At 46.3% G+C, this 24,885-nt stretch overlaps 2 protein-coding genes and 1 pseudogene across 2 annotated transcripts; 2 read left to right on the top strand and 1 right to left on the bottom strand.

The window, feature by feature from the left end:
- Positions 1-3,881: 3,881 nt before the first annotated feature.
- Positions 3,882-7,035, top strand: LOC115557077 (uncharacterized protein K02A2.6-like; annotated as a pseudogene).
- A 3,513-nt stretch (positions 7,036-10,548) lies between these two features.
- LOC115537697 (galectin-2) lies at positions 10,549-18,463 on the bottom strand. Its single transcript, XM_030349746.1, has 5 exons — positions 18,266-18,463; positions 12,865-12,970; positions 12,627-12,706; positions 12,154-12,325; positions 10,549-10,784 (listed from the first exon to the last, which is right to left on the bottom strand). The coding sequence occupies exons 2-5, from the start codon at positions 12,865-12,867 to the stop codon at positions 10,626-10,628; spliced, it is 414 nt and encodes a 137-aa protein (XP_030205606.1). The 5' UTR covers positions 12,868-12,970; positions 18,266-18,463; the 3' UTR covers positions 10,549-10,625.
- On the top strand, positions 15,511-24,806 carry pick1 (protein interacting with prkca 1). Its single transcript, XM_030349726.1, has 13 exons — positions 15,511-15,680; positions 16,507-16,568; positions 17,016-17,127; positions 17,580-17,708; positions 19,150-19,216; positions 19,716-19,805; positions 20,347-20,400; positions 20,607-20,669; positions 20,988-21,121; positions 21,611-21,703; positions 22,217-22,267; positions 22,453-22,597; positions 23,030-24,806. The coding sequence occupies exons 2-13, from the start codon at positions 16,528-16,530 to the stop codon at positions 23,305-23,307; spliced, it is 1,257 nt and encodes a 418-aa protein (XP_030205586.1). The 5' UTR covers positions 15,511-15,680; positions 16,507-16,527; the 3' UTR covers positions 23,308-24,806.
- Positions 24,807-24,885: the final 79 nt, after the last annotated feature.

The raw sequence follows: 24,885 nt of genomic DNA, 5'->3' as shown, positions 1-24,885 counted from the left end.
TCGGCCGGCCAGCATATGGCGTGGGCTACCATGATTCAAAGGGTCATATGGCTCTCCCACACTGCGGTGCCGGAACGAGAGCGGGCCAGCCTCGTCCAGGGTCCACTAGCGCCGGATGGCCTATTTGGTCCCAGGTTCTCCGAGGTGCTTGCGCACCAGCAGTCAGTCCGTGAGAATCGTTCCCGGTTCGGGACGATTCTCACGGGCTCCTCCCGCCAGCAGGCTGAGAGGAAGCGGGGTCTAGGCCGGTCCCAGCGTTCCATGGGGCCGCCTCCGAATCCAGCCCCGGTGCAGCAGCCGCAGCCGCCGCGCACGGGGAGAGCAGCAGCGCCACGGACCGGGAAGTTCCGGACGCTTGCTCCTACTTTTTCTTTCCCTATTAAAGAAAAGAGTAAAGACCGTTCGTCCCCCACCCTTTATGGGGTTGGTGGAGACCACGCTACGGGACCCGGCTGCGAGCACGGCTCTGGCAGCAGAGGTGGCACGTCTCTTGGTAAAGGGGGCCATCACTGTCGTTCCCCCCCACGAGTCTCACCTAGGTTTTTATTCCCGCTACTTCCTGGTTTCCAAGAAGTCAGGGGAAATGAGACCTATTCTGGATCTTCGCGTGTTCAACAGATTCGTTGCCACGAGGAAGTTCAGAATGCTCACGGTCGGAGCATTGTTCCGGTGTGTGAGAGAGGACGATTGGTTCACATCCCTGGATCTCAAGGATGCTTACTTCCACGTCCCTGTTCGGCAGGCGCACAGGAAGTTTCTCCGCTTTGCCTTTATGGGGATGGCGTACGAGTACCAGTGTCTGCCGTTCGGCTATTCCCTGGCTCCGCGCACCTTCTCGAAGTGTGTGGAGACGGCGTTGGAACCGCTCAGACGTCAGGGAAAGAGGATTCTCTTCTACCTAGACGATCTGCTTATTCTGAGCAACTCAGAAGAGACCGCGAGAAGGGACACCATGTTGGTGATAAACCATCTCTCGTTCCTGGGTTTTGCCATCAACTGGGAGAAGAGCTCCCCGCTCCCCAGCCGGCAGACAGTCTACTTGGGGCTTTGCCTAGACTCAGCCACCATGACTGCGATGCTTTCGCCTCCTCGGCGAGACGCCATCCTGTCGGCGCTCTCCCGTTTTCACGTTCGCAGAAACGTGACCGCACTGTCCACCATGCGCCTGTTGGGGCTGATGGCAGCTGCCCACCCCGTGGTCCCCCTGGGTCTGCTTTTTATGCGCAGACTCCAGCGGTGGTTTGCTCGCCAACGGTTGGACCCCAGGCGACACAAGCTCAGGGTGCTCCTCGTCCCCCGTTCGGTGTCGCCAGACCTGGAATATTGGAAAGGACCCTCCGCCCTTCTCAAGGGTGTTCCACTGGGCAGGGTGGCGTCCTACGTAGTGGTCTTCACGGACGCCTCGTTGACGGGTTGGGGAGGAACGTGCCTCTCTCACTCGGTCGGAGACGAGTGGTGCACGCCCCCTACAGCACACATAAATGTGTTGGAGCTCGACGCTGTGAGGAAAGTGCTGTTGTATTTCTTTCACCTGGTGCGCGGCCGCCACGTTCTGATCAGGAAAGACAGCGTGTCGGCGGCGGCGTACATCAACAGACAGGGGGGAGTCCGCTCCCCTGCTCTCCACCGAAAGGCGGTCGAGCTCTGGCTTTGGGCTCATCAGTATCTCCGCAGTCTGAGAGCCCTGCATATCGCGGGCGCCCAGAACTTTGGGGCGGACCTCATGTCTCGAGGCGGTCCCCGCCGAGACGAGTGGCGGTTACATCCCGACATTGTCAGACTGATCTGGCAGAGGTTCGGGACAGCGCAGGTGGACCTCTTCGCGTCCCGGGAGAACACGCACTGCAGGTGGTGGTTCTCCCTCAGCCCTCGGGATCTTCCCCCGTTGGGGGTAGATGCGTTGGCACACACACCTTGGCCGCGGGCTCTCTTGTATGCGTTTCCCCCGCTCCAGCTGATCCTTCCTCTTCTGGAACGGGTCAGACAGGAGAGACTGTCCCTGATATTAGTGGCCCCGGAGAACCGTTCAGCTCTGTGGTTTCCAGAGCTGGCCGCGCTCTCGCGGTCGGCGCCTTGGCCAGTACCATTCAGGCCGGATGCGCTTTCACAGGCCCACGGGACGGTGCACCACCCGCCCGATGTCTCGGGACGGCTGTTGGTTTGGCTCCTGAGAGGTTGATCCTGCAGGGCAAAGGTTTGCCTGAGACGGTTATCAACACTATTCAGAGTGCTCGTGCGCCTTCTACTTCTTCCCTCTATGCGGCGAAGTGGTGCGCCTTCTCTAATTGGTGTGAGACGAACCACGCTGTCCCATCTCAATGCGAGGTGGGAAGCGTGCTTTCGTTTCTGCAAAACTTATTGGAAAAAGGTTTGGCCTTCTCCACTATCAAGGTCTATGCGGCAGCCGTTTCGGCTGGCCATGCAGGCTGTGATGGTGGACCAATCTTCAGCCATCCACTGGTCAAGAGATTCTTGCGTGGGGCTAGACGTGTTAGGCCTGTTTCACGCGTGCTTACACCACGCTGGGATCTCCCCACCGTGTTGCGCGGATTGTCCAGGGATCCTTTCGAGCCTCTCTCCCAGGCCCCTTTGGATGCCCTGTCATTTAAGACGGCGTTCTTGTTGGCCTTGGTTTCTGCCAAGCGGGCCGGTGAGCTAACCGCTCTGTCTGTCAGCCCGAGTTGCTTGTTGCTAAACGAGGACAGCTCCTTCGCGTTGCTCAGACCTAATCCTGCGTTCCTCCCGAAGAACATTAATAGTTCTTTTCGGTCGAGGGATATTGTTATAGACTGAACTAGTGTTGCACTCATTTATATCCGGCACTCCGGAACCTTAGTGCTTATACCAGGTTTCCCCGCCGGGGGGTGCTAGGGATTGCTCTCCTCCTGTCGGCCTCGTGACTTGGACTGTTATGCTGTGAGCATGTTTTCAGTAAAGACGTTAAACGGAGTTACAAGTGTGCGTGCATTATTGCCCTCGGGTTACCACACTTTTGGCGACGAGGATTAAAACATAGATGACGGAGAACTGGGTAGTTAGTGTCGAAGAAGAAGTTTCCGTGTAGTTTTCGATTGCAGCATGGCTACTGCCACGGTCGGCACGCTCAGTGAATTCGTCGAGCTGGATGGTGACTGGATTGAATATGTCGAGAGACTGGAGCACTTTTTCCTGGCGAATAACATTGTGGGGGCGGAAAGGAAAAGATTGATTCTCCTCAGTGCGTGCGGTGCCAAGACGTACAAGTTGATACGCAACTTAGCAACGCCACGGAAGCCAGGCGAACTATCATTCGAAGAGCTGGTGAAGCTGGTGCAGGAGCATCACAACCCCAGGCCGTCAGTGATTGTTCAGCGCTTCAAGTTCCACACGCATTCACGCAAAGCTGAAGTTTCAGTTGCTACATTCGTGGCGGAGCTGAGACAGCTGTCGGAATATTGTGAGTTTGGACCGGCATTGACGACATGCTACGGGACAGGTTAGTCTGTGGTATCAACAATGACAGCATTCAGCGCCGATTGCTAGGTGAAGTCACGCTAACTTTCAAGAAAGCGCTGGAGATTGCTCATGCAATGGAAACGGCAGCTATCAACTCTAAAGACATTCAAGCAGCTAACGCAAGTGTACCACAGGGCGCCGTTCACCGTCTGTTTAAAGACGGGAGGGGCAAGCCGATGACGTCAGTTGAGTGTTACCGGTGTGGGGGAGCACATCTTGCTAATGACTGTGGTTTTAAAGATTGCCATAACTGCCAGAAAAAGGGGCACATAGCGAAGAAGTGCAGAGGTGCTAAAAAGCCATGGAAAAAGGAGTGGGAGTCAAAACCCCAAATGAAAACGCATCATGTGCAGAGTGAAGAGCCGGAGGAGCAGTGTTCTTTTAACATGTTTAATATTGACCTGAGTGGACCCCGGGCAGACCCGATCTGCGCAACACTGCACATAAACGGAAAAGAGCTGACGATGGAGGTGGACACGGGTGCCTCAGTTTCGGTGATAAGTCAAACCACATACTCAAGTGGGGCTCTGGGAAAGCGCCTGCTTTAAGAAAGACTAACATCAGACTGAGACAATACACCGGTGAGTGCATTCCTCTACTTGGAGCTATAGAAGTAGACGTGATGTATGAAGGCCAGTATGTTACAGTGAAGCTGTTAGTGGTAGACCTAGTCTGATTGGAAGGGACCTCCTAAAGAAAATCCGCCTCAATTGGGGGGAAATCATGCACATGAGAGTGGTGGGAGACATTCTATCAAAGCATGCAGACGTTTTTAAGGATGAGCTCGGCACCCTCCGCGGCACAACGGTGAAGTTAACCGTGGACCCCAACGCAAAGCCACGTTTTTGCAAACCACGCACAGTGCCATACGCCATGACGGCTTAGGTGGAAGCGGAGTTGGACAGGCTGCAGCGGTCAGGTGTTATTGAACCTGTGGAGTTCTCTGACTGGGCAGCCCCGATTGTGCCGGTGCTGAAAGAGGATGGTGAGGTGCGGATATGTGGTGATTACAAAATGACAATTAACCAAACCTCACAACTTGACACTTATCCCCTGCCACGAGTTGAGGATTTGTTCGCCACACTGGCAGGAGGACAAACATTTACAAAACTGGACATGAGTCACGCGTACCAACAGCTGTTGCTGGATGAGGACTCTAAACAATATGTGACCGTCAACACCCACAAGGGGCTGTTCAAGTACAACCGTCTGGTTTTCGGCGTCGCGTCCAGCCTATCCATTTTTCAACGCACCATGGACAACCTCCTGCAGAACATTCCCCATGTTGCTGTCTACCTAGACGACATTTTGGTGACTGGTAAAACAGAAGAGGAGCATCTGCGGAACCTCGACCAGGTGCTAAAGAGAATGAAGGAGGCTGGGCTGCGTTTAAAACGCAGTAAATGTGTTTTCCAGGCTCCAAGTGTCACCTACCTGGGTCACAGGATTTCCGCTCAGGGTCTTTCCCCCATGACAGAGAAGGTGAGGGTGATAAAGGAGGCTCCTTCTCCAAAGAATGTGGCAGAGCTCAGGTCTTTCTTGGGCTTAGTGAACTATTATGGGAAGTTCTTGCCTGAACTCTCCACTGTGCTCGCCCCCCTGTATCAGCTGCTACACAAAGACTGTTCCTGGAATTGGCAACAAGCTCAAGAGACAGCTTTCCAGCAGGTAAAAGAACTGTTGCACTCAGCAACGCTACTCGTGCACTTTGACCCAGACAAAGAAGTTGTCTTATCCTGTGATGCATCACCCTATGGCGTGGGGGCGGTCCTTTCGCACTGTATGGAGGACGGGGATGAAAAGCCTATTGGGTACGTGTCTCGCACTCTCACATCAGCAGAAAAGGGTTACTCGCAGCTAGAGAAAGAGGGGCTAGCTGTAGTTTTTGCTGTGAAACGGTTCCACCAGTACCTGTATGGTCGCCCATTTACGATTTTTACCGACCATAAGCCCTTGCTGGGCCTGTTTAGTGAGACTAAGGGTATTTCACCCATGGCGTCAGCAAGAGTGCAGCGCTGGGCATTAACTTTGTCAGCGTATCAGTATCACATTGTGTTTAAAGCAGGAAGTGAAAATGCAAACGCAGACGCGTTCAGCCGTCTTCCCCTCCCAGAGTCACCGAGCCAAACTAACCTTCTTCCAGAGACTGTGTTTTTGTTGGACAGGCTGTCTGACTCTCCGGTGACAGCAAAGCAAATCAAACAGTGGACTGAAAGAGACCCGGTGCTGTCACAAGTCAAGAGATGGCTGTTGCAGGGCTGGCCAGTACCAGTTGGACAAGAGGAGCTCAAGTCCTATGTCAAGCGTCAGTTGGAGCTAAGTGTGCTGGATGGCTGTATCCTCTGGGGCTCCAGGGTGATTATTCCTCCTGCAGGACGGGCTCAGATAACGGAAGTGCTGCATGAAGCTCACCCCGGGGTGTCGAGGATGAAGAGCCTCGCCAGGTCGTTTGTGTGGTGGCCTGGGATGGACGGTGCTTTGGAAGAAAAGGTAAAAGCATGTTCACAGTGTCAAAGTAACCAGAAGATGCCCGCACCTGCTCCTCTCCACCCATGGGAGTGGCCGGCACGTCCGTGGTCCAGGCTCCACCTGGATTTCGCTGGTCCGTTTATGGGTCACATGTTCCTGGTGCTGATGGACGCTCATTCTAAGTGGATGGAAGCACACATCATGTCAAATATCACAGCCCCAGTTACCACTGACACGCTCAGAAGCATCTTTGCCACCCACGGGTTACCAGATACAGTTGTCAGTGACAACGGGCCCACTTTCACCAGTGAAGTTTTCAAAGCGTTTGTTGAGAAAAATGGAATCCGACATATCCTGACTGCACCGTACCATCCTGCTTCCAACGGTTTGGCAGAACGTGCTGTTGAGACGCTGAAAGATGGACTGCGGAAAATGACGGGGCACACGCTGGAGACGAAGCTGGCACGTTTCTTATTCCAGTATCGGATTACTCCGCACACAACCACGGGTTTGCCTCCAGCGGAGATGTTGCTGGGGAGAAAGCCCAAATCTCATCTGGACCTCCTTCGCCCGGATGTAGGAGCAAAAGTTGCCCGATCACAGGAGAACCAAAAAGTGAGACGGGACCAACATGCAAGAGAACGGCTTTTACAGCAGGGGGACTGTGTGTATGTCAAGAACTTTGCCAGTGGCTCAAAGTGGCTGCCAGGAGTTATTCACCGCCAGTCTGGTCCAGTCTCTTTTGTGGTTGACTTGTTGGATGGCAGGCAGGTTCGTAGGCACCAAGATCATGTGCGTGTCCGCACCGATGCAGAGGAGAAGGGGTCTCAGAGTTTTTCGCACAAGGACAGTGTGAGCAGCTCTATGGACTGTGTTGCACCTGTGTGCATTGATGGACTGTTGCGGCCCTCGGATGGACTGTCTGAGCAAACTGCCTCACCTGCCCCTGCCCCAATTCCTCCCAGTGCAGCACACTCTGTTACCCAGTCTGTGGACTCTACTGTTGCACCGAGAAGGTCAGAGCGGCAACACAAGCCTCCAGAGAGGCTGAACTGTTAAAAAAAAAAAGAAGTGTGTTAGGCCATACAGGTTGTTGTTGCCTTATGTGAAAAAGAAAATTGTTGTGCATTTCCAAATGTTGTTGATGTAAAATGTTGTTGATTGCCTGTTGTTAAAATTGTGAAGTTGGGATGTGATTTAAGTTGGTTTTAGTGCAATATCATTTCTGTACTTTATAAGGGGACATTCATGCAATTTCAGTTTGTTTGGTTAACCGTATTATAAGTGTTTACTTAAAGGGTGAGAAGTGTTATAGACTGAACTAGTGTTGCACTCATTTATATCCGGCACTCCGGAACCTTAGTGCTTATACCAGGTTTCCCCGCCGGGGGGTGCTAGGGATTGCTCTCCTCCTGTCGGCCTCGTGACTTGGACTGTTATGCTGTGAGCATGTTTTCAGTAAAGACGTTAAACGGAGTTACAAGTGTGCGTGCATTATTGCCCTCGGGTTACCACAGATATTGTGCTTAAGGCTTTTCACCCCCCGCCTCATTCTAGTGAGGCGGAGGCGGGGTTGCATCTCCTGTGCCCGGTTCGGGCGTTGGCTATGTACGTGAATCGCTCGGCAGCGTTCCGCTCCACACAACAGTTGTTTGTGTGTTATAGCGACGCTAGCAGGGGCCGCGCTCTCTCTAAGCAGCGGTTTTCTCGCTGGGTATGTGAGGGTGTTTGCCTAGCCTACTCTCGGCAGGGCTTGGCGCCACCGTTGGGCGTTAAAGCCCACTCCACACGGAGCGTGGCCGCTTCAACGGCTCTACTCAAGGGCGTTTCGGTGGAAGACATCTGCGCGGCTGCGTCTTGGTCTTCCCCCGGCCCCTTTGTCCGTTTTTACATGTTAGACATGTCCAGGGGCTCACTCGGCAACTCTGTGCTAGAGTCCGGGACCCCTTTTACGGCTTAAGAATATAGACATGTTCTTTAAAGCGGCGTGGTTGGATTTCCTCTCGCCGGCTGGCGAGTTGGTCTTGATTACCATTCTCTTACTCTCCCACCTTTTTTCAAATGAAAAACAGACTAGGGGGTTTTCTATTGGCTCGCCAATTGTCTGGTGGTTTTGTTTACCAGTGAGGCACTCCCGCCGTTTTCTTCAAATAAGAAACGGCCGAGAGAGTCCCATTATTGGAGAGCCGAATTCCGTAGCTCCGCCCCCGGTGGTAGCGGACCTAATGGAAACCGTGTTGCTCTGGTTTTCTTTTCCTTTTCATGGGTTCCATGAAGCACGGAATAGAACCGGAGTCTTTACAGACTCACTTTTTTCTCCCTTGATCATTGCCTTGCTTGATCTAGGAGGAATTAGTTTTTATAAAGCTGTTGTGTTTTACACTTCCTTGGCTTTTTGAGTCTTAATGTGCTCTGGTGACTTAGGTCGTTTTGACTGGGGTCCAGCAGGAGTACATTGATCGGGCTCCGCTCGCAGCTTCACCTTAGCCCATAAGGCGAAGCCTAGACGGCGTAGCCTACATGAAATAGAACGATAGTTATGTTATTATAACTCTAGTTCTATGATTGTAGGCGTAGCCGTCTAGTTTCCCACCTGCTGTACCCTCCAAATGCTGAAAGAAAAGCGTGGAGGATGAGCGACGGTATACACCGCGTTATATAGACACGATACCGTGGGAAATGTGGGCTGTGCCCACGCTGATAGGTGCATAGTTTGAATTTTCAGCGCGCGCATGCGCGCGCACGGGACAAGCCCACAAGGCGAAGCCTAGACGGCTACGCCTACAATCATAGAACTAGAGTTATAATAACATAACTATCGTTTTCTCCACAGCGTCTGTTAGCTTAGCTTCAGACGCTGTGGATGTCAGTTTCTGCTGGTGAAGTCCCACCCACTGGCACTGATCTAATAGGTCTGTAGCATCAGTGGGTCCCTGATGGACATATTAAAGTGTGCTGGTAGTCTTTCGAGAATCCTCCCCTCTTACACTTCCTGATTCAAATGACGCAAAAATCGTCTTATTGGTCATTTAAAACAGGAAGGGAATGATGCTCGACCATTCAAAAATATGAGTGGGTTACTAACGATACAAAACTTAATGGAAATGGGTGAAGTTTCCCTTTAAGGAATTTAGTGTTTTTAACAAAGTAAAAGAGATAGTCGTAAATCTATCCAAATAAAGTCATAGGTTCTTGAGGCATATTTGTTCACCATGAGGATAAGCATGTGTAAACAAAGTGTCATGACTCTAAGTCAAAGCGGTTATGAGATATGTTTGTTCAAATTTTGCATTTTTTGACTGTTGCTATAGTGCCACCTTTGGGCCAATCTGTGTAATATCTGCTCTCTGTTAATCTTGAGTCAGCCTCTAAAGCTGTAGTATGTTTCATAAAACGTGTGCGAGCGGTTTAGGCTGTGTGAGTCAAATAGGTTGCCTTCGCACTTTGTGCTTGGCACCCTAAATAGACTCCAATTACACATTATTTACAATCCGAAGCAGTGTTGGAAGGTAGTTTTGACGGGCCCCAGTGCACGCTATTATGACTATCCTAGGGTATGGCATGCTAACTAGTTTTTCCAATTCATTTCAAACTTTTAAGACCTTAAAGAAATGCCATGAAAGGGGGAATCTGAAACTAATTCTATTAGTATTTTCCAGTATAACTGGATAATTTTCCAGTATAACTGGAAAATACTGCAAGGGATTTAACTCGCAAAATTCCTGAAGGTATTTTTCAACCAATTTTGGACCTGAATGCAACCATGTTTTAAAAACAAAAAATGACAGCCACCTCGACAAACAATATGCAGCACCAGGGGCGCCGCTAGGGATTTTGGGCCCCATGAAAAGAATGAAACTTAGTGTCATTATTTTTTCTGTATTATAATTTCATCATCATTAGGGGCCTCTCTGGGCCCCCCTCCATCATGGGCCCCTAGAATCCGTCTCCTTTACCCCCCCTTTTCGGCGCCCCTGTGCAGCACAAACAAAAATTTTGAATGTCATCAAAGTACTGTTTGGCAAAGGGTTTTTCAATAGGCTGCCCCTGGGTTTCTGTGAATAAAAAGTTATTCTTTGAGTTCTTCACACTACGTTTCAGTCGTTCACGATATGTTGATAGATAGTAAAATGATTGTATTAGCAGAGATGGTTGGCACAGCTGCTGAAAAAAGCCTTAAGGGGCCATAAATGAGGTCTAATGTCAATGTCTGTTCTATTTCAAATGTATTAAACCAATGCCCGTTTTCAGAAAAAGCTCACATAATCAATGATTTGGGATGAACTAGGAGTTACTTTTCTTGCCAGCAATAAAAAAAAAACCCGCTGCTCTACTACACTATCTGACATTCCAACATCACTGATGGTACCAATCTACACACCTCATTGAACTTTCACATTAAGATTATTTAATGAATTCCTCTAATTAACACTTTCATGAATGATGTCCATTGAATAATGGGCATAGAGCCATGCTCCTAGCAGCCGTTGGAGGTTAAGGTTTGAGATACTCTGTTCACATTTAAATCTTAGCAGATTGGTTGAATACTGTCACAAAAATAACAGACACACACAGACATACTACTAAACTGAAATTTCGTACAATGAGTTTAATGAAAAGGCTGGTTAATTGAATTCAGTCTATTTGTGTCACCATTCAAGTTAGTAGGCATTGTTCTTGATTTTAAAGGAAGAGATCTGCAGGTCTCCTTTCACGCTGACATAGCTGATGAAGCTGGCTCCTTCGCGATTTGGGAACTCAACTGTCTGTCCACCAGGAAGTTCCACCTTAAACATGTCTCCCGTAAACTTCAACACAATCTGGGGAAAATGTGAAATGAAAACAATACATTTTAGAAACAACTAGAACCAATAACACAAAGACGAAAATAAACGAATGGCCTTAGTTCTTACTAAACTACAAATAAAGACAATTTAAATGAAATTATAACAACAAAAACCGCAACAGAATCAAAAAATATCTTTCATGGCAAGAAGGTGCGCAGATTTGGTTGACAAACATCTGCAATGTCTATCATTTGATGATTTTAACATGAACATTTAAAGTCAGTGGCGCGTTGTTCAGATGCTATTTTAAGGGCGCATGCATACATGCGCATGCAATGCATACGGATTGCTTGTGCACCTCGCGCATACACTTTGCTTCTCCAATCTACATAGCCGCACATTCTTGGTAAATTATTTGGGAAAGAACAGCTGATGCAGCGGTAATAAGTTGTACTTTTAAATCAATGCATCTGCAAACACCGTACAGCAAACACATATTTTCTTGACAGAGACATCGTGTAGGCCTACATGCCCATAACTTTTAGGATTGATGAGTATTTGATCGTGAAAAACATTGTTTTACCGCGAGTGAGTGTTAAAAAGAATGAATGAATGCGGGCGCGCGTGTGTGCTCTGTTTATACACACACAAACTAAACCCGTAACGCATAATACAATCAATGGCAATGTCTATTACCGCGGGGACACATGCATATTAGGATAGCATACTGATAAGAAACAAGGTTTATAATGTATTGCGTATATCATTAAATAGAACCACAGTTACCGCATATCATATGTTATATCATATACGTTTTCTTTGCCGAAATTTATTTGAGGACTCAGTATTTCTGAAGTTGTGGAAGAAAACCCCTTATTCCATGTGTGAATTAGGCCATATTATTTGGCAATAAACTGAGCCATTTGCAGTTTGAAATTCATGTGCATCTGTCTCATCGGAGACTGCAGACGCGCTGTCAAAATATCAACTCGTCCGATTCAAATGCGCTCATGGCTCTTAAAGGGGATGGGAGCTGGCACTCTCATTGGTTTGTTGGACGTTACGCCCAAACCACAGCTACGGGTAACTAGGCTGCTTCAGACCAACCCTTTTGACACTTGCGCCGCGGCGCAAGTGTCATTTATCCGCCTGTAAAATAGCGATAGCGCCGTAGAACCGCCCACAAAGCTACTTGCGCTTTGCGCTTCCCACTTGCGTTTCAGACCGTTAAAATAGGGCCCAAAGCCTGAATACATGCACGCAGACACAACACACACACCCAGACCAAGACACTGCCGGACTCACCCACACATACGCAAGCACTAGAAGTTTTGATATATGACGTATGATATAGTAGAATAATGCTATGTGAATAACAGCAGGGGAGAGCTTTATGTCCGACCTTGACCTCCTCGCCTTGCTTTAGAGGATTATGACTTTCCCGCTTCTCATCGCCCCAGCAACCATCACACTTGGAGTTGCAAATGAGCACGGCTCCATCATCGTCGTCATGGAAACGAGGGTTGAAATGGAACGCCAAGTCATTGCTGCTACTGCCGAGGTCAAACTGGAACCTGAATCGATTGATCGATCGATTGATCCGTAACGAAAGTCAAAGAGCAAGTCAGAATGTATACATTTACTAAACTGCAGTTGGCTACTAATGACTAAAAACTAAATAATTAGAAAATGTTAAATAAAGAATAGTTTAACAAGAACCATCTGCAAAAACCCATTGAAACATGAAATGTTTTATGAAAACCAGCAAACACTAAGCAAGGAGGCAAAACCAGTCAACAGCATTACAACCACAAATGAAACATCTTAAGGTCGGGTTTTAAAGTACGATTACCTTTGATTGTCCTGTTGTCTTACCTTTGAGCATCGGGCAGAATCAACCCTTTGAAGGTCAGGTGATCTCCGGCGCTGAGACAAATGTTATTGAGCTCCATTCCCTGCGTACAACGTCCAGGTTTACAATGAAATTACATTCAAATGTATTATGAAAAGACATTGAACATGAAAGGTTTTAAAGCAAGTGAAATACATCTGCAGTTGTTGTTTTACAGTACGGACCAAAAAAACATTGAACAATACAATGAAATAAACCTACCATGATCGGATCCTGTGGTTAACTTTCCTATGCCAAACTCACAGACTTAGTTTTCTAGGAGACATGTGTTGAGAAGAACACATCAGTTGAATTTTATACCGTATGCCTGAGAGAGAGAGAGAGAGAGAGAGAGAGAGAGAGAGAGAGAGAGAGAGAGAGAGAGAGAGAGAGAGAGAGAGAGAGAGAGAGAGAGAGAGAGAGAGAGAGAGAGAGAGAGAGAGAGAGAGAGAGAGAGAGAGAGAGAGAGAGAGCTGTTATAGCTTGATTAACTCAAAGAGTCAACCCACCTACTGTCTATTGTTTTTAGGGTTCATTAACTCATGTTTTCTAAGAGGTGAGCGATAACATTAAATACCCAGAAGCCTCTGTGATTAAATCAATCAATCAACACAGTATTCGCTGTGGTGTTTTTTGTATTTTTATCAAAATGTTTGTATTACATTTGTATAGGTCCTATTTACAATTTTGTTTCAATGTATTGTATGATTTCAATCTGATTCGGCTGGATTGGAAGTATTGGTGTTGATCCTTGAGCATTCATTTGTGAAAGACATTAAATCAATGCATTTCCATTTTATGCCTGTAGTATAAAAGGAAACAACATACCAAAAATGGTATAGTATCAGGTGTTGATAGTAGTCCTGAAGAAATAATGTTCCATCATTTGAATATCTTCTGTATTGAAATGCTCCCTCAGGGTAATACTACTATTTAGCTTACTGCTAAGTCTTAAATACATGACCTTTACCTTACTTTTTTACAATGAATTAGTTTACTTTGCCTTTATTTTCTTTTACTATGTAATTGGATTGTATGACTGTTTTTACGTGAAGCAATTTTAGTCTGCCTCGTGTATGAAAAATGCTACATAAATAAAGTTTCCTTGCCTTGCCTTTCAATCAAAAACTGATCATGGTTATTCTAATTTGATCTGTTGAACATTTATTGATAGTCATAGGCAGGAAGTATTTCAGAGGGGGAATATACGATGGTGGAACAACAGGAAACGATGAAGTAAAGGTTTTAGACTACAACTTGCATCAAAAGGTTGAATAGACACAGAACACAACTTTTGTCCAACCTTGGCTAGAAATTCGAAGCGGCAATACAATTCCTGAATAGCACAATATTTGTATTCTCCTTCAGACCCAGGATCCAGCAGGCACCAAAATAGGGTAATTAAATATAAATAATGCAGAGAATATAAAACTAGAAAATGCGTTTCCTGCAGAAAATGCGGTGAGTGCTGTCGTACAAAGTGAGGTTGAAAATATCTTTTTAATAAAGCCACATAGATTAAGACATGAAGAAACGTTAAATGGCTTAAATCAAGTGAAGGGATTTGAACAAAAGTTCAAAAGTCTAAATGGAGTAAACATGCACACCATTTAAGAAAAAGTTAATGGTTGGAATCAAATAAAGTTACCGCTGAATGAAAAGCGCAAAGCATTGCTGAAAATGCAGAAATGTAAAATGAATTAAACTGAATAATCTGAAACGTCAAATGTATTGCACTGCACTGCACTGCACTGCACTGCACTGCACTGCACTGCACTGCACTGCGTGTGCGTGTGTGTGTGTGTTTCTTTAAAGGAGACATATTATGGTGTTTTCCCGACAAGTAAACATAGTATTTGAGTTCCAGAAAACATGTTTTTTTAAGCTGTTTGCTGGAAATAGCTTTTAGGAAAAAAATATATCGTCTTCCGCTATTCCCCTCTGTTTCAGTCCCTTCAGAAGGCGCTGTTTCTGGTGTCTGTAGCATTGATGCAAATGAGCTGCTGCCCATTGACCAATGAGCTGTCAGACTGAACCACAGCATGGAGGAGAAGGGGTTGTTGCCGTTTGCTGACTCCTGGAGCTCTATCTATATCTATATTATATAATATAACATAATAATAATATTATGTACGGGTATTTATATAATCTATCTAATATCACGGCCAAAAGCTATGTGCGCCTCGGATGATATTATGAATAATAAAGACCGTGTCTGACCCATTATTGAAGATAGGAGTGTGTAGATTTGTTAAATGGTTTGAACGAAGGTAAACGATTGAAATTTGAACGAGTTACGATGTCATGATGTAATTTAAGTGTCAGAATGGGCAGACGGCTTCAATGGGACCAACTGTAGAATATGACGGTTTGCAACTAAAACTGTGATTCTGAAGAAAGTTTAAATGATATTGAAATTCCTTTTAGATATTATTTATTATGTGTGTCGATTTGTTGAGCGACGATAAACGGTTGAAAATGTATTTAGTTAGGTCCTCAATAGTTGAAGAATCCCATGTTAAAAAAATAAATAATAATAATATGAAAAGAAGCGCGCGATTCCAAGCTATTCTGAATATTGACAATTTTTAATGGAGTCTCTAGGTGAGAATTTGAGGAAGGAGATAGGTCCCAAAGTTTGTAGAAAGAAAGAAAGAAAGAAAGAAAGAAAGAAAGAAAGAAAGAAAGAAAGAAAGAAAGAAAGAATGAAACATGAAGAACAATAGTTGAGCGCTGCATGCAGCACTCACCTAATAATAAAAATAAGGCCAGAAGGGAGCGGTGTTGCAACAAAAAGTACCAAATAAGGCCAGAAGGAAGCGATGTTGCGACCACAAAGAAGCGCAGTAAAACATCAAGGAGGAGCACTGTCCCGGACGTGACGTGCAAAGGTAAACAGAGAGAACCTGTGACGTCAAACGATCCAGGAAATCAAACATTAGTAAACTAACGCTATATTTCGTTGCATACTGAAGCTTCGATGACTATTTGGCCGGCGTGTCAAGGATAACGGGAGCGAAGCCAGGTTGTATTTCAAGGTAAACTCTCTTTAACACACAGAGGACCTGCAGAGAGGCGTAGCTTTCCTCTCATAGGAGACGTCACCCTTACACCTTTAATAAACCACCAGTCATCTAATGGTGTCCGGCCAGTGTCCGGTGTCATTCAGGGACACCGGTCGAGGCTGTTTCCTTCACATGCAGTCTACTGTGCGATTTGCACTGCGAGCCGTTCAGCAGTGATGATCCAACAGCTGCCTGCACCTGCTGGGTCCTTAAGCTCTGCTGCTAGCATGCTGCTAGGTCGTGTGTGCGTGTGTCTGTGTGTGTGTGTTGCTTCTAGCAGGCTGGAACAGCTGTTGTACATCTGCATTAGATCATCTTGATATCTAGCTGTAGCTTCTTTGGCATTAAATTCCATTAAAAATGTGCTTCTCTGCATTGCATGGGTAATCAAAAGTTACAATCCCAGGCTGTCCAAATAAAGAATAATGTAATAATTGATATAAAAACATCACATTTTGTTTATAGACTAGCATTTTCTCGTGTAATTATTGCTGTCCTATTTCTGCCCTGGGCATGAAACAATCAACACATTATTTATTACAAATAATAACAATTTTGCCTGTTGGGCTCAATCTCTGAGTTTAATCACTTATCTTAAAAAGCACTTTTTAAACATTGCTGTAAAAAAACGTGCTACTTATATATAGAGATCAATATCATAATTGTTATTATCATCACCAGGTGTCTTATTATTCTGAAACATTAAAGAAAGTAACCAGTTTTCTAAATCTGTGATTATGTGCTGGATGCGTTGAGATTTCAAGTAACATTGATAATGTTCCTGTGTTTGGTCTGACAGGTTGGATGAGGCAGTAGTGGAATGTTCACTGACATGGACTATGACCTTGAAGAAGACAAGTTGTAAGGCACCATTTATACCGTGATTAATGTTATCGTTTTTTGTCTGTTTATATAAAAAAACGGATTTAAAAGTTTAGAACTTGACTTTTCTTATGTATGAATTATGAGTGAAATATCATATCACGCGATCAACACAAATGAGAAATATAATCAATAAAGATTCTTCATCCATCTTTCCCTCTATTTACCTACATACTACTATAGATAGATAGATAGATAGATAGATTAGATAGATAGATAGATAGATAGATAGATAGATAGATAGATAGATAGATAGATAGATAGATATAGAGTATATATTTCTTAATATCTATTGCTTATCTTACAACTGTTCTAAGCTGAGAGGTAAAGATCATATTTAAATGGATTACAATATGATGGATGTAAATATGATCTTGATCTCTTGGTCTTCTCTTGATTGACACGTGTTGGCCCCTCCCCCTACAGGGGCATACCCACGGTCCCCGGAACGGTGACTCTGAAGAAGGACGGGCAGAACCTGATTGGCATCAGCATCGGGGGCGGGGCCCAGCACTGTCCCTGCCTCTACATCGTACAGGTCACACACACACACACACACACACACACACACACACACACACACACACACACACACACACACACACACACACACACACAGACACACAAACACGCAAAGACACTCAGACGTATATACGCGCACAAACAAAGACATATACACACACACACACACACACACACACACACACACACACACACACACACACACACACACACACACACACACACACACAGAGAGACATATACACACGCGCACATACTTCAATGCTAACTGCATGGTTCAGTTTGGTCACATCTGTATAATGCTAATGACATCATGTCATTTCACATGACACATTTATTGAATATAATTCAAACGAAATGTGTTGAAACGTTATAAAAACGTAAAATTATTTTTATAACATTATTATTTCACAACCTTTCAATTGTGAAATGGGCACTGGGTAACTCTAATTGTGGGTGGCTTTGCAGGTGTTCGACAACACGCCCGCGGCCTTGGAGGGCACGCTGGCGGCGGGCGATGAGATCACCGGGGTCAACGGCAAATTAGTGAAGGGGAAAACCAAGGTGGAGGTGGCCAAGATGATCCAGGCTGTACAGGTAGGCAGCCCACAGCCCATCACTGGCAGGGGAATGACTGCAGCCTGACGGAATGCGTGCCCCTGACTCCTCCACTGTCCCCCACTTTGTTCCCTGTTCTCCGTTCCTATTGGTTCTCGCTGATCAGAGGTTTATTCATTAGGCTTTTGACGCTTTTATCTAAAGAGATGCATGCAGGTCGCCAGGGACTAGGTTGGGATCTGGTCGGGCATCGTGCTCAAAGAAGCTTCCAGGGAGCTGGAGGATGAGGATCGAACCAAGAACCTTTCTGCTCAGAGTCAAACACATCTACCAGTAGAATAACCCGATGTTCTCCTAATTCCTGTACTCTAACCAGAATGTGGATTTAGTTCTACTCTTCATTGTTGTATATATTAAAGTATCGCGTAATCAATATGTTGGTTACTTTATTTTATCTTCCATCTGTAGCGTTAAATTATGATTTTAAACTGAGCAAATAAAAAAGGTTGCCTTTCAAATGTTCCATAAATTTACAAATCAATAAAACAAAGGACATGGAAAAGCGGCAAAGGTCAGGGACAGAGAAAGCTACTCACAGACAGTTTGTGTATCCGTCCCACAGCGCTCGGTATTCAATGCCTCGTGTGGGCCTGCATGGCTCTGAATCCACCCAAAGTGAGTCAAACTCATTCAGACCTGACTAGGAGAACCCTAACTCTCGTACAGCCTCAGGCGCGGCCTTACGTCACTGCCCAGCGCGCCAGTGTTGTCTTTAGGGTCCATTGTGGAGCCAGGATGCTGGATGAGGCCCCTTGCCCCCGGTGAGGGACCAGGGATGAATTGTGGCATTAAAGGCTTACTGCTTAATCCTACGCACCATGGCTCCACCGTCAGTCTCTCTGTTTGGGCGCGCTACACCGTGGGGTAGCTACGCCAGTGCTTGGATTCGTTCGCTATCACTCTGAAAACGACCGCAGTATAGAAGGATTTATCCTGCAGCAGTACAGTGTAACAGGAGGGTTTGCATTCGAGTGCAGAATCCTTCTCCCCAAGCTACTCTCTGGGGCTGGGTTAGGAAGTTTCTTCTGATTTTCCATCCCATCATGCATCAGCCCTGTACACTGATGATGTTTTGGTTGAAATGCTTAAGGGGAGGAGTCTATCTCAAGTTCTTCTCTAAGAGAGTTCTTCCATCTGCGTGTTGTAAACAAAACTCGCTCAGTTATTAGAAAACTGCAGAGCGAGACGTCCCCCTTTTAAGCCGGTAAATTGTCCTCAGAACCAAAATAACATTAATAGACTTAGGAACGTTGAAATAACTAACAAATAGCAATGATTTTCAACTTGTAACGGGTTCAGCCTAACGTGTGTGTGTGTGTGTGTGTGTGTGTGTGTGTGTGTGTGTGTGTGTGTGTGTGTGTGTGTGTGTGTGTGTGTGTGTGTGTGTGTGTGTGTGTGTGTGTGTGTGTGTGTGTGTTAGGAAGAAGCTGTGATCCACTACAACAAGCTGCAGGCGGACCCCAAGCAGGGCAAGTCCCTGGACATAGGTGAGGGCTGTGAGACACGTGCACAGAGACGACCACCCACGGAGAATACTGCGTCGGTGTCATTAGAAAAATATTGTGATACGTATTGCGGGTGATTTTGTAGTGGAGTGCATCTGCGTAGATCCGTTTGGAACCCTTTTTATACGGTGCAATACTGGCAAAGGCATCCTACATAGATTTTTTGCTTTGGTTGCATGGTATTCAGATTCTGCTTTGCACTCGTTATACAGAGCTGTATGGTGGCGAATTAATGAGCGATTACAATGCGAAAACGTATATCGTGCAGCCCTATAAGACACTGCTCTGATATGTCACTAGTTTGAAAATTATACCGGTCCAAGACCGAGATGAAGAAAGTTATATATCGTGTCGTTGCAAAGTTGTAATACCATTAATAGTATGGTTGAATTCCTAGTGGATTGATAGTCTCTCGTGTGTGTGTGTGTGTGTGTGTGTGTGTGTGTGTATTTGTGTGTGTGTGTGTATGTCTGTGTTCCAGTGCTGAAGAAGGTGAAGCACCGCCTGGTGGAGAACATGAGCTCCGGCACAGCCGACGCCCTGGGCCTCAGCCGGGCCATCCTCTGCAACGGTGAGACCCCCCCGGCGTACTGGCTGGTCTGAACCGGTCTAGGGGCGGCACGTGGCTCAGGAGGCCGAGTGGGTTGGCTGGTCTCTAGTTTGATCCCTGGCTCCTCCTCGCTGAGTGTCGAGGTGTCCCTGAACAAGAGACCTCCCCCCAACTGCTCCTAACGGGCTGGCTGTCGCCTTGTATGGTCGACTCCGCCGTTGGTGTGTGAACGTGTGTGTGAATGTAAGGTTGAGGCGTCTCGCTCTGCGATGCCTGACACTCAGCGGGGAGGAGCCAGGGATCAAACTAGAAACCTTCCGGTTGCTAGTTCGATCTCCAGCTAAGGCGGAGTGTCAAGGTGCCCCTGAGCAAGACGCCGAACTCTAACAGATCCTGACGAGCTGGCTGTCGACTTGTATGGTTGACACTGCCGTGAATGTTAGGCAATATTGTAAAGCGCTCTGAGTGGCCACTGGTTCTTCATAAATGCAGTCCGTTTATCATCTGTGTTATTACCCGCTAAGGGTGACGCTTGTTGTTTTGTGACGATGTGTGGTTGCAGACGGACTGGTCAAGAGGCTGGAGGAGTTGGAGAAAACGGCAGAGCTTTATAAAGGTATGTTTATAACTTACCTTTTGATTATTCTGTATAGAGACTAACTAAACACTGACAGAAGCAGTCGTCTAATTGATTTTGAAGGACTTTGTTAATTGGCACACTCTTGATAAATAGACTCCCAGAATGCTACGGTAACTGGAACTGTACCCAGTATTGAAACCGCTTTATACAAGTTTTTATTGTTTGTTATTGGTTTTTTTCAGGCTTGATGGAGCACACCAAGAGGCTTCTCAGGGCCTTCTTTGAGCTTTCTCAGACCCACAGAGGTGAGCTTCAGAACGTACCATCAGCTCTATAAATCAACATAAATATACTGTTTAGATCTTGAATTTCCCGCTTATATCGTTGGTTTATATATTTCTTTGTTTATCTTTTTGTTTATTGGTGGAAAGTGACTTTCTATCACAAACCTGTATCATTCCGCTAATTTGAATATTTCATTTGAATCCGCCGATTTTAAATCATCTGACGTCCAGTTCCGTTTTAGAATATGAGCTGAAGAATTGCACATCGTTGCAGCTCCCCGATGTCTGTTTGCACATGAGGTCAGGTGACAGATATGTAACCATGGTGACCGTTGACAGCGTTCGGGGACGTGTTCTCCGTCATCGGCGTGCGGGAGCCGCAGGCGGCGGCCAGCGAGGCCTTCGTGAAGTTCGCCGACGCCCACCGCAACATCGAGAAGTTCGGAATCCAGCTGCTGAAGACCATCAAGCCGGTGAGTAACGTTCTACCGGCTGTAATGTTCGCGCAACATAGCATCCAGCGCTCCAGCCTAATCGTCATTATGAGCATTGTTGGCTAACATGGATAACTCATATTGGCTAGCTGATTAGCTAGCTAATAAGCTAATACTGGCTGTTTAATTAGCTTGCTGATGAGCTAATACTTGGTGTTTTAATTAGCAAGCTTAATAGCTAATAATGGATTGCTAAATAAACAACACTGTGTTTTTAGTTTCCTGGCTTATTAAGCACCTAGTCAGCAATCCAAAATTACTGGTCTTTGCTATTTAGGGGCAGTTTTCTCACTTTTTGTAAAACTTTAATAAATACTACAAAATAAGATCACCTTTGCATATTGACAACATAATTGGCAGCATATGTTGTCATTGGGAAACCATTAACTTGGTCAAGCCCTCCAGTTTAGAGGTGCGTCTCACACCGATGTATCTCTGTGTAACACGGTCCCCACCTTTTCTCCACAGATGCTCCATGACCTGAACACGTACCTCCACAAAGCCATCCCTGACACCAAGCTCACCATCCGCAAGTACCTGGACGTCAAGTTTGAATACCTGGCAAGTACCGTGTTTTACCACAGGACCCCTTCTGACCCCCGCTCAGGCTGTACCTCTAGGCTAGCCTGGCTACCGCCAGACCAAGCTCCATCTTAGATTGCACGTTGGTCTGGGGAGGCTGCTGTCATTTTCTTCAGCACAAGAGGCTTGATCAACAGGCCTAGTTCAACTGACTCTGGTTGCAATTGGCTGCCTGCCGTCGCTTCCCTGTGGTCCCTGTGTTAAACCAGCCAATAGCGCGCCAGGGGGGTAAGACCGCTTGTAGAATGGCTCCCGCAAATAACTATCGGAAGCAGAAAGAAATGTATTGCTCTTCTCCAGACCGTTCTGCAGGGCGATTCAACTCGCCGGCAGAACGGGATGGGGGGTACCCAGTCTATCTCTGGCCCTCATCAGTCGCCTAATGCTGGTCTCAGCTCTGGAGTCAGGCTGCTCGGAGTGGAAGATGTTGTGTGTTGTGCTGAGGTTCTGCCAGGATGATCACATGACCCCCGTCTGTTCCCCCTGCTTCAGTCCTACTGCCTGAAGGTGAAGGAGATGGACGATGAGGAGTACACCAGCATCGTGAGTGACAGCTCTGCCTTTCTGATGACACTGCAACACGTTTACAACAAGCACTACTAGATGCCTTACAAAAGTAATGCATTCCTTTTACGTGTGTGTGTGTGTGTGTGTGTGTGTGTGTGTGTGTGTGTGTGTGTGTGTGTGTGTGTGTGTGTGTGTGTGTGTGTGTGTGTGTGTACGTGCAGGCCATGGGAGAGCCCATGTACCGGGTGTGTACTGGTAACTACGAGTACCGTCTGGTGCTGCGCTGTCGTCAGGAGGCCCGGGCGCGCTTCGCCAAGATGAGGAAGGACGTGCTGGAGAAGATCGAACTGCTGGACCAGAAACACGGTACACCTCTACCGCTCACTCTCTGTCTGTCCCTCAATGAAAGATAGATTGAATTAAAAATTAAAAATTAAAAATTTTTCCTCTTTGTTTTCCTTTCGCCTTATTTTCATTCCTTCCTTCCACCGATCATTCTATTCTCTGTTTTCAATCCTCTCCTCCCTCCTCCTTCTCTTCACTCCTCTCCCCCCCCCCCCCCCCCCCCCCCTGTCCGATAAACTCCCACACCCCCTCACTCCCTCCTCCTCCCCCCTCTCCTCTTCTCTCTCCTCCTCCCATCTCATCTTTCCTCCTCTCTTTATCTCCTGTCTCCTTTCTACTCTCGCCTAACCCCGTCCCCCCTCTCCTCTCCCACCCCCCTCTCTTAATCCTTAATCCCCCCTCTTCCCCCCTACTCTCCCTCCCCCCCCCCCCCCCCCGCCTTCCCCTCTCCAGTCCAGGACATCGTGTTCCAGCTGCAGCGCTTCGTGTCGGGCATGTCGCGCTACTACGACGAGTGCTACGCCGTGCTGAAGGAGGCGGACGTCTTCCCCATCGAGGTGGACCTCTCCCGCACCATGATCAACTACGGCGGCCAATCACAGGCCTACGACGACCAGGAGGACGAGGAGGAGGAGGAGGAGGAGGAGGAGGCGAAGGACAAGGAGGAGGGCGGAGGAGGAGTGGGCAGACAGGCGGAGAACGGCGGCGAGAAGCTGATTGACGACGAGTGAGGGTCACAGGGTCAGGGTCATGTGATCTGTCCCGCCTCTGGTGGTTCTTCTTCTTCTTACCCACCCCCACCACCTTGAGATCTTCCTGCACTGCTTCTGGAAAATAACCACTCCCCCCCCCCCCCTGCCCGTGTGCCGGGAAGGTCACCTGATCAGACCACGACCGTGACAGAGGCCTGCTGAAGTCCTGCTGTGCCGCCAGTGAATGGGCAGAGTTACACTGGAATATTACACTGGAATAATCTCAGTTATACCGGAATATTACAGTGAAATGTCCTCAGTAACGCTGGAATGTTCTGGAATATTACACTGGAATATTCATATAGTTACATTGGAATGTTCTGTTGCACTGGAATCGTTTAGGTTACAATGGAATATTACACTGGAAGGTTCACAGTTACAGAGTGATGTAGTTTATTATTCATTTGTTTATTATTCCCATTTAAAATTCAGAGGAATATTGATGGTTACACTGGATTCTATTAATGTAATATGAGATACATTATGCATGTTCGTCTCAACCACAAATCAAAGCCTTTGATCCTTCCTGCTCCGATAGCCCTGTGCTACCGCTAGCCCTGTGCTACCGCTAGCCCTGTGCTACCGCTAGCCCTGTGCTATTTCTGATGAGTGCAGGAAGGGGGGGTATATCCCAGTGACTTTAGACTTATCGTCTATGGCGCGGTCAGCAGTACTGTCTGAATGTTGTGTGCCTTCTCTTCTGACTGCCTGTGTAGGATGTTGTAACATGAAGGGGTATTAATACAGATCATACATTAGGGTTAACTGACCCTCCGCGCTAAAAGGCAATAAGTGCTTTTATATTTCAGCCAATGCTCAAGCCTTTATGAATGGCAATGGGAATTATTATAAGTTCTATACAAACTGATAACTGAGTAAAATTACTAAACATATCTAGTAGAAATAAATAAATAATGGATAGAAGGATATAAAGACAAGATTAAATATGTCGCAGGTTTGTTACAAACACACACTGGTGTTTTCAGATCCTCTATAATTGAGTGCACTAAAAATCTATAGCCTACGTATCTTTTGCCTTTTCAAAGTTCATTTTAAAACTTTAAACTGTATGTGATATATTGTATTTATGAAGGGAAATCATTGTGGCATTATGACCAAACTAAAGCTTCCTTGTACTTTGATTTTAGAAGTTATATTTTCCACTTTTGTTTTGTTAAATTAACTTAGTGTGAGGAGCAACCCTTTTCTGTCATTCCAAGCCTCATTATTCATGAGACTTGGATCACTCCAAGTTTAATTAGTTAACTATCTTTTTATGTCGGACAGCTTGAGGGAATTACTGTTTGTGTATCTGAAATATTATTTAATGTTTTTGTTTATTGTAATATTGTTGCTATATACGGTTGGTATGATTTATTTCATTGTGGCTTTAATCACACAGCGTTTGCTTCTGTTTGTGTGTGTGTGTGTGTGTGCGTGAGGGGCTTCAGACTATGAATAAAATATATTTCTCCCTGCGCCAGCGTGATACATGATAGATATTTAAATTCATAATATGTAGATATTCTTATTTTTATCTTGGTCTAACGACTTAAA

Source organism: Gadus morhua, chromosome 2, assembly GCF_902167405.1.
Source record: "Gadus morhua chromosome 2, gadMor3.0, whole genome shotgun sequence".
Classification (NCBI taxonomy): domain Eukaryota; kingdom Metazoa; phylum Chordata; class Actinopteri; order Gadiformes; family Gadidae; genus Gadus; species Gadus morhua.
The sequence above is the reverse complement of the archived record's forward strand: the minus strand, read 5'-3'. Positions and strand labels throughout refer to the sequence as shown.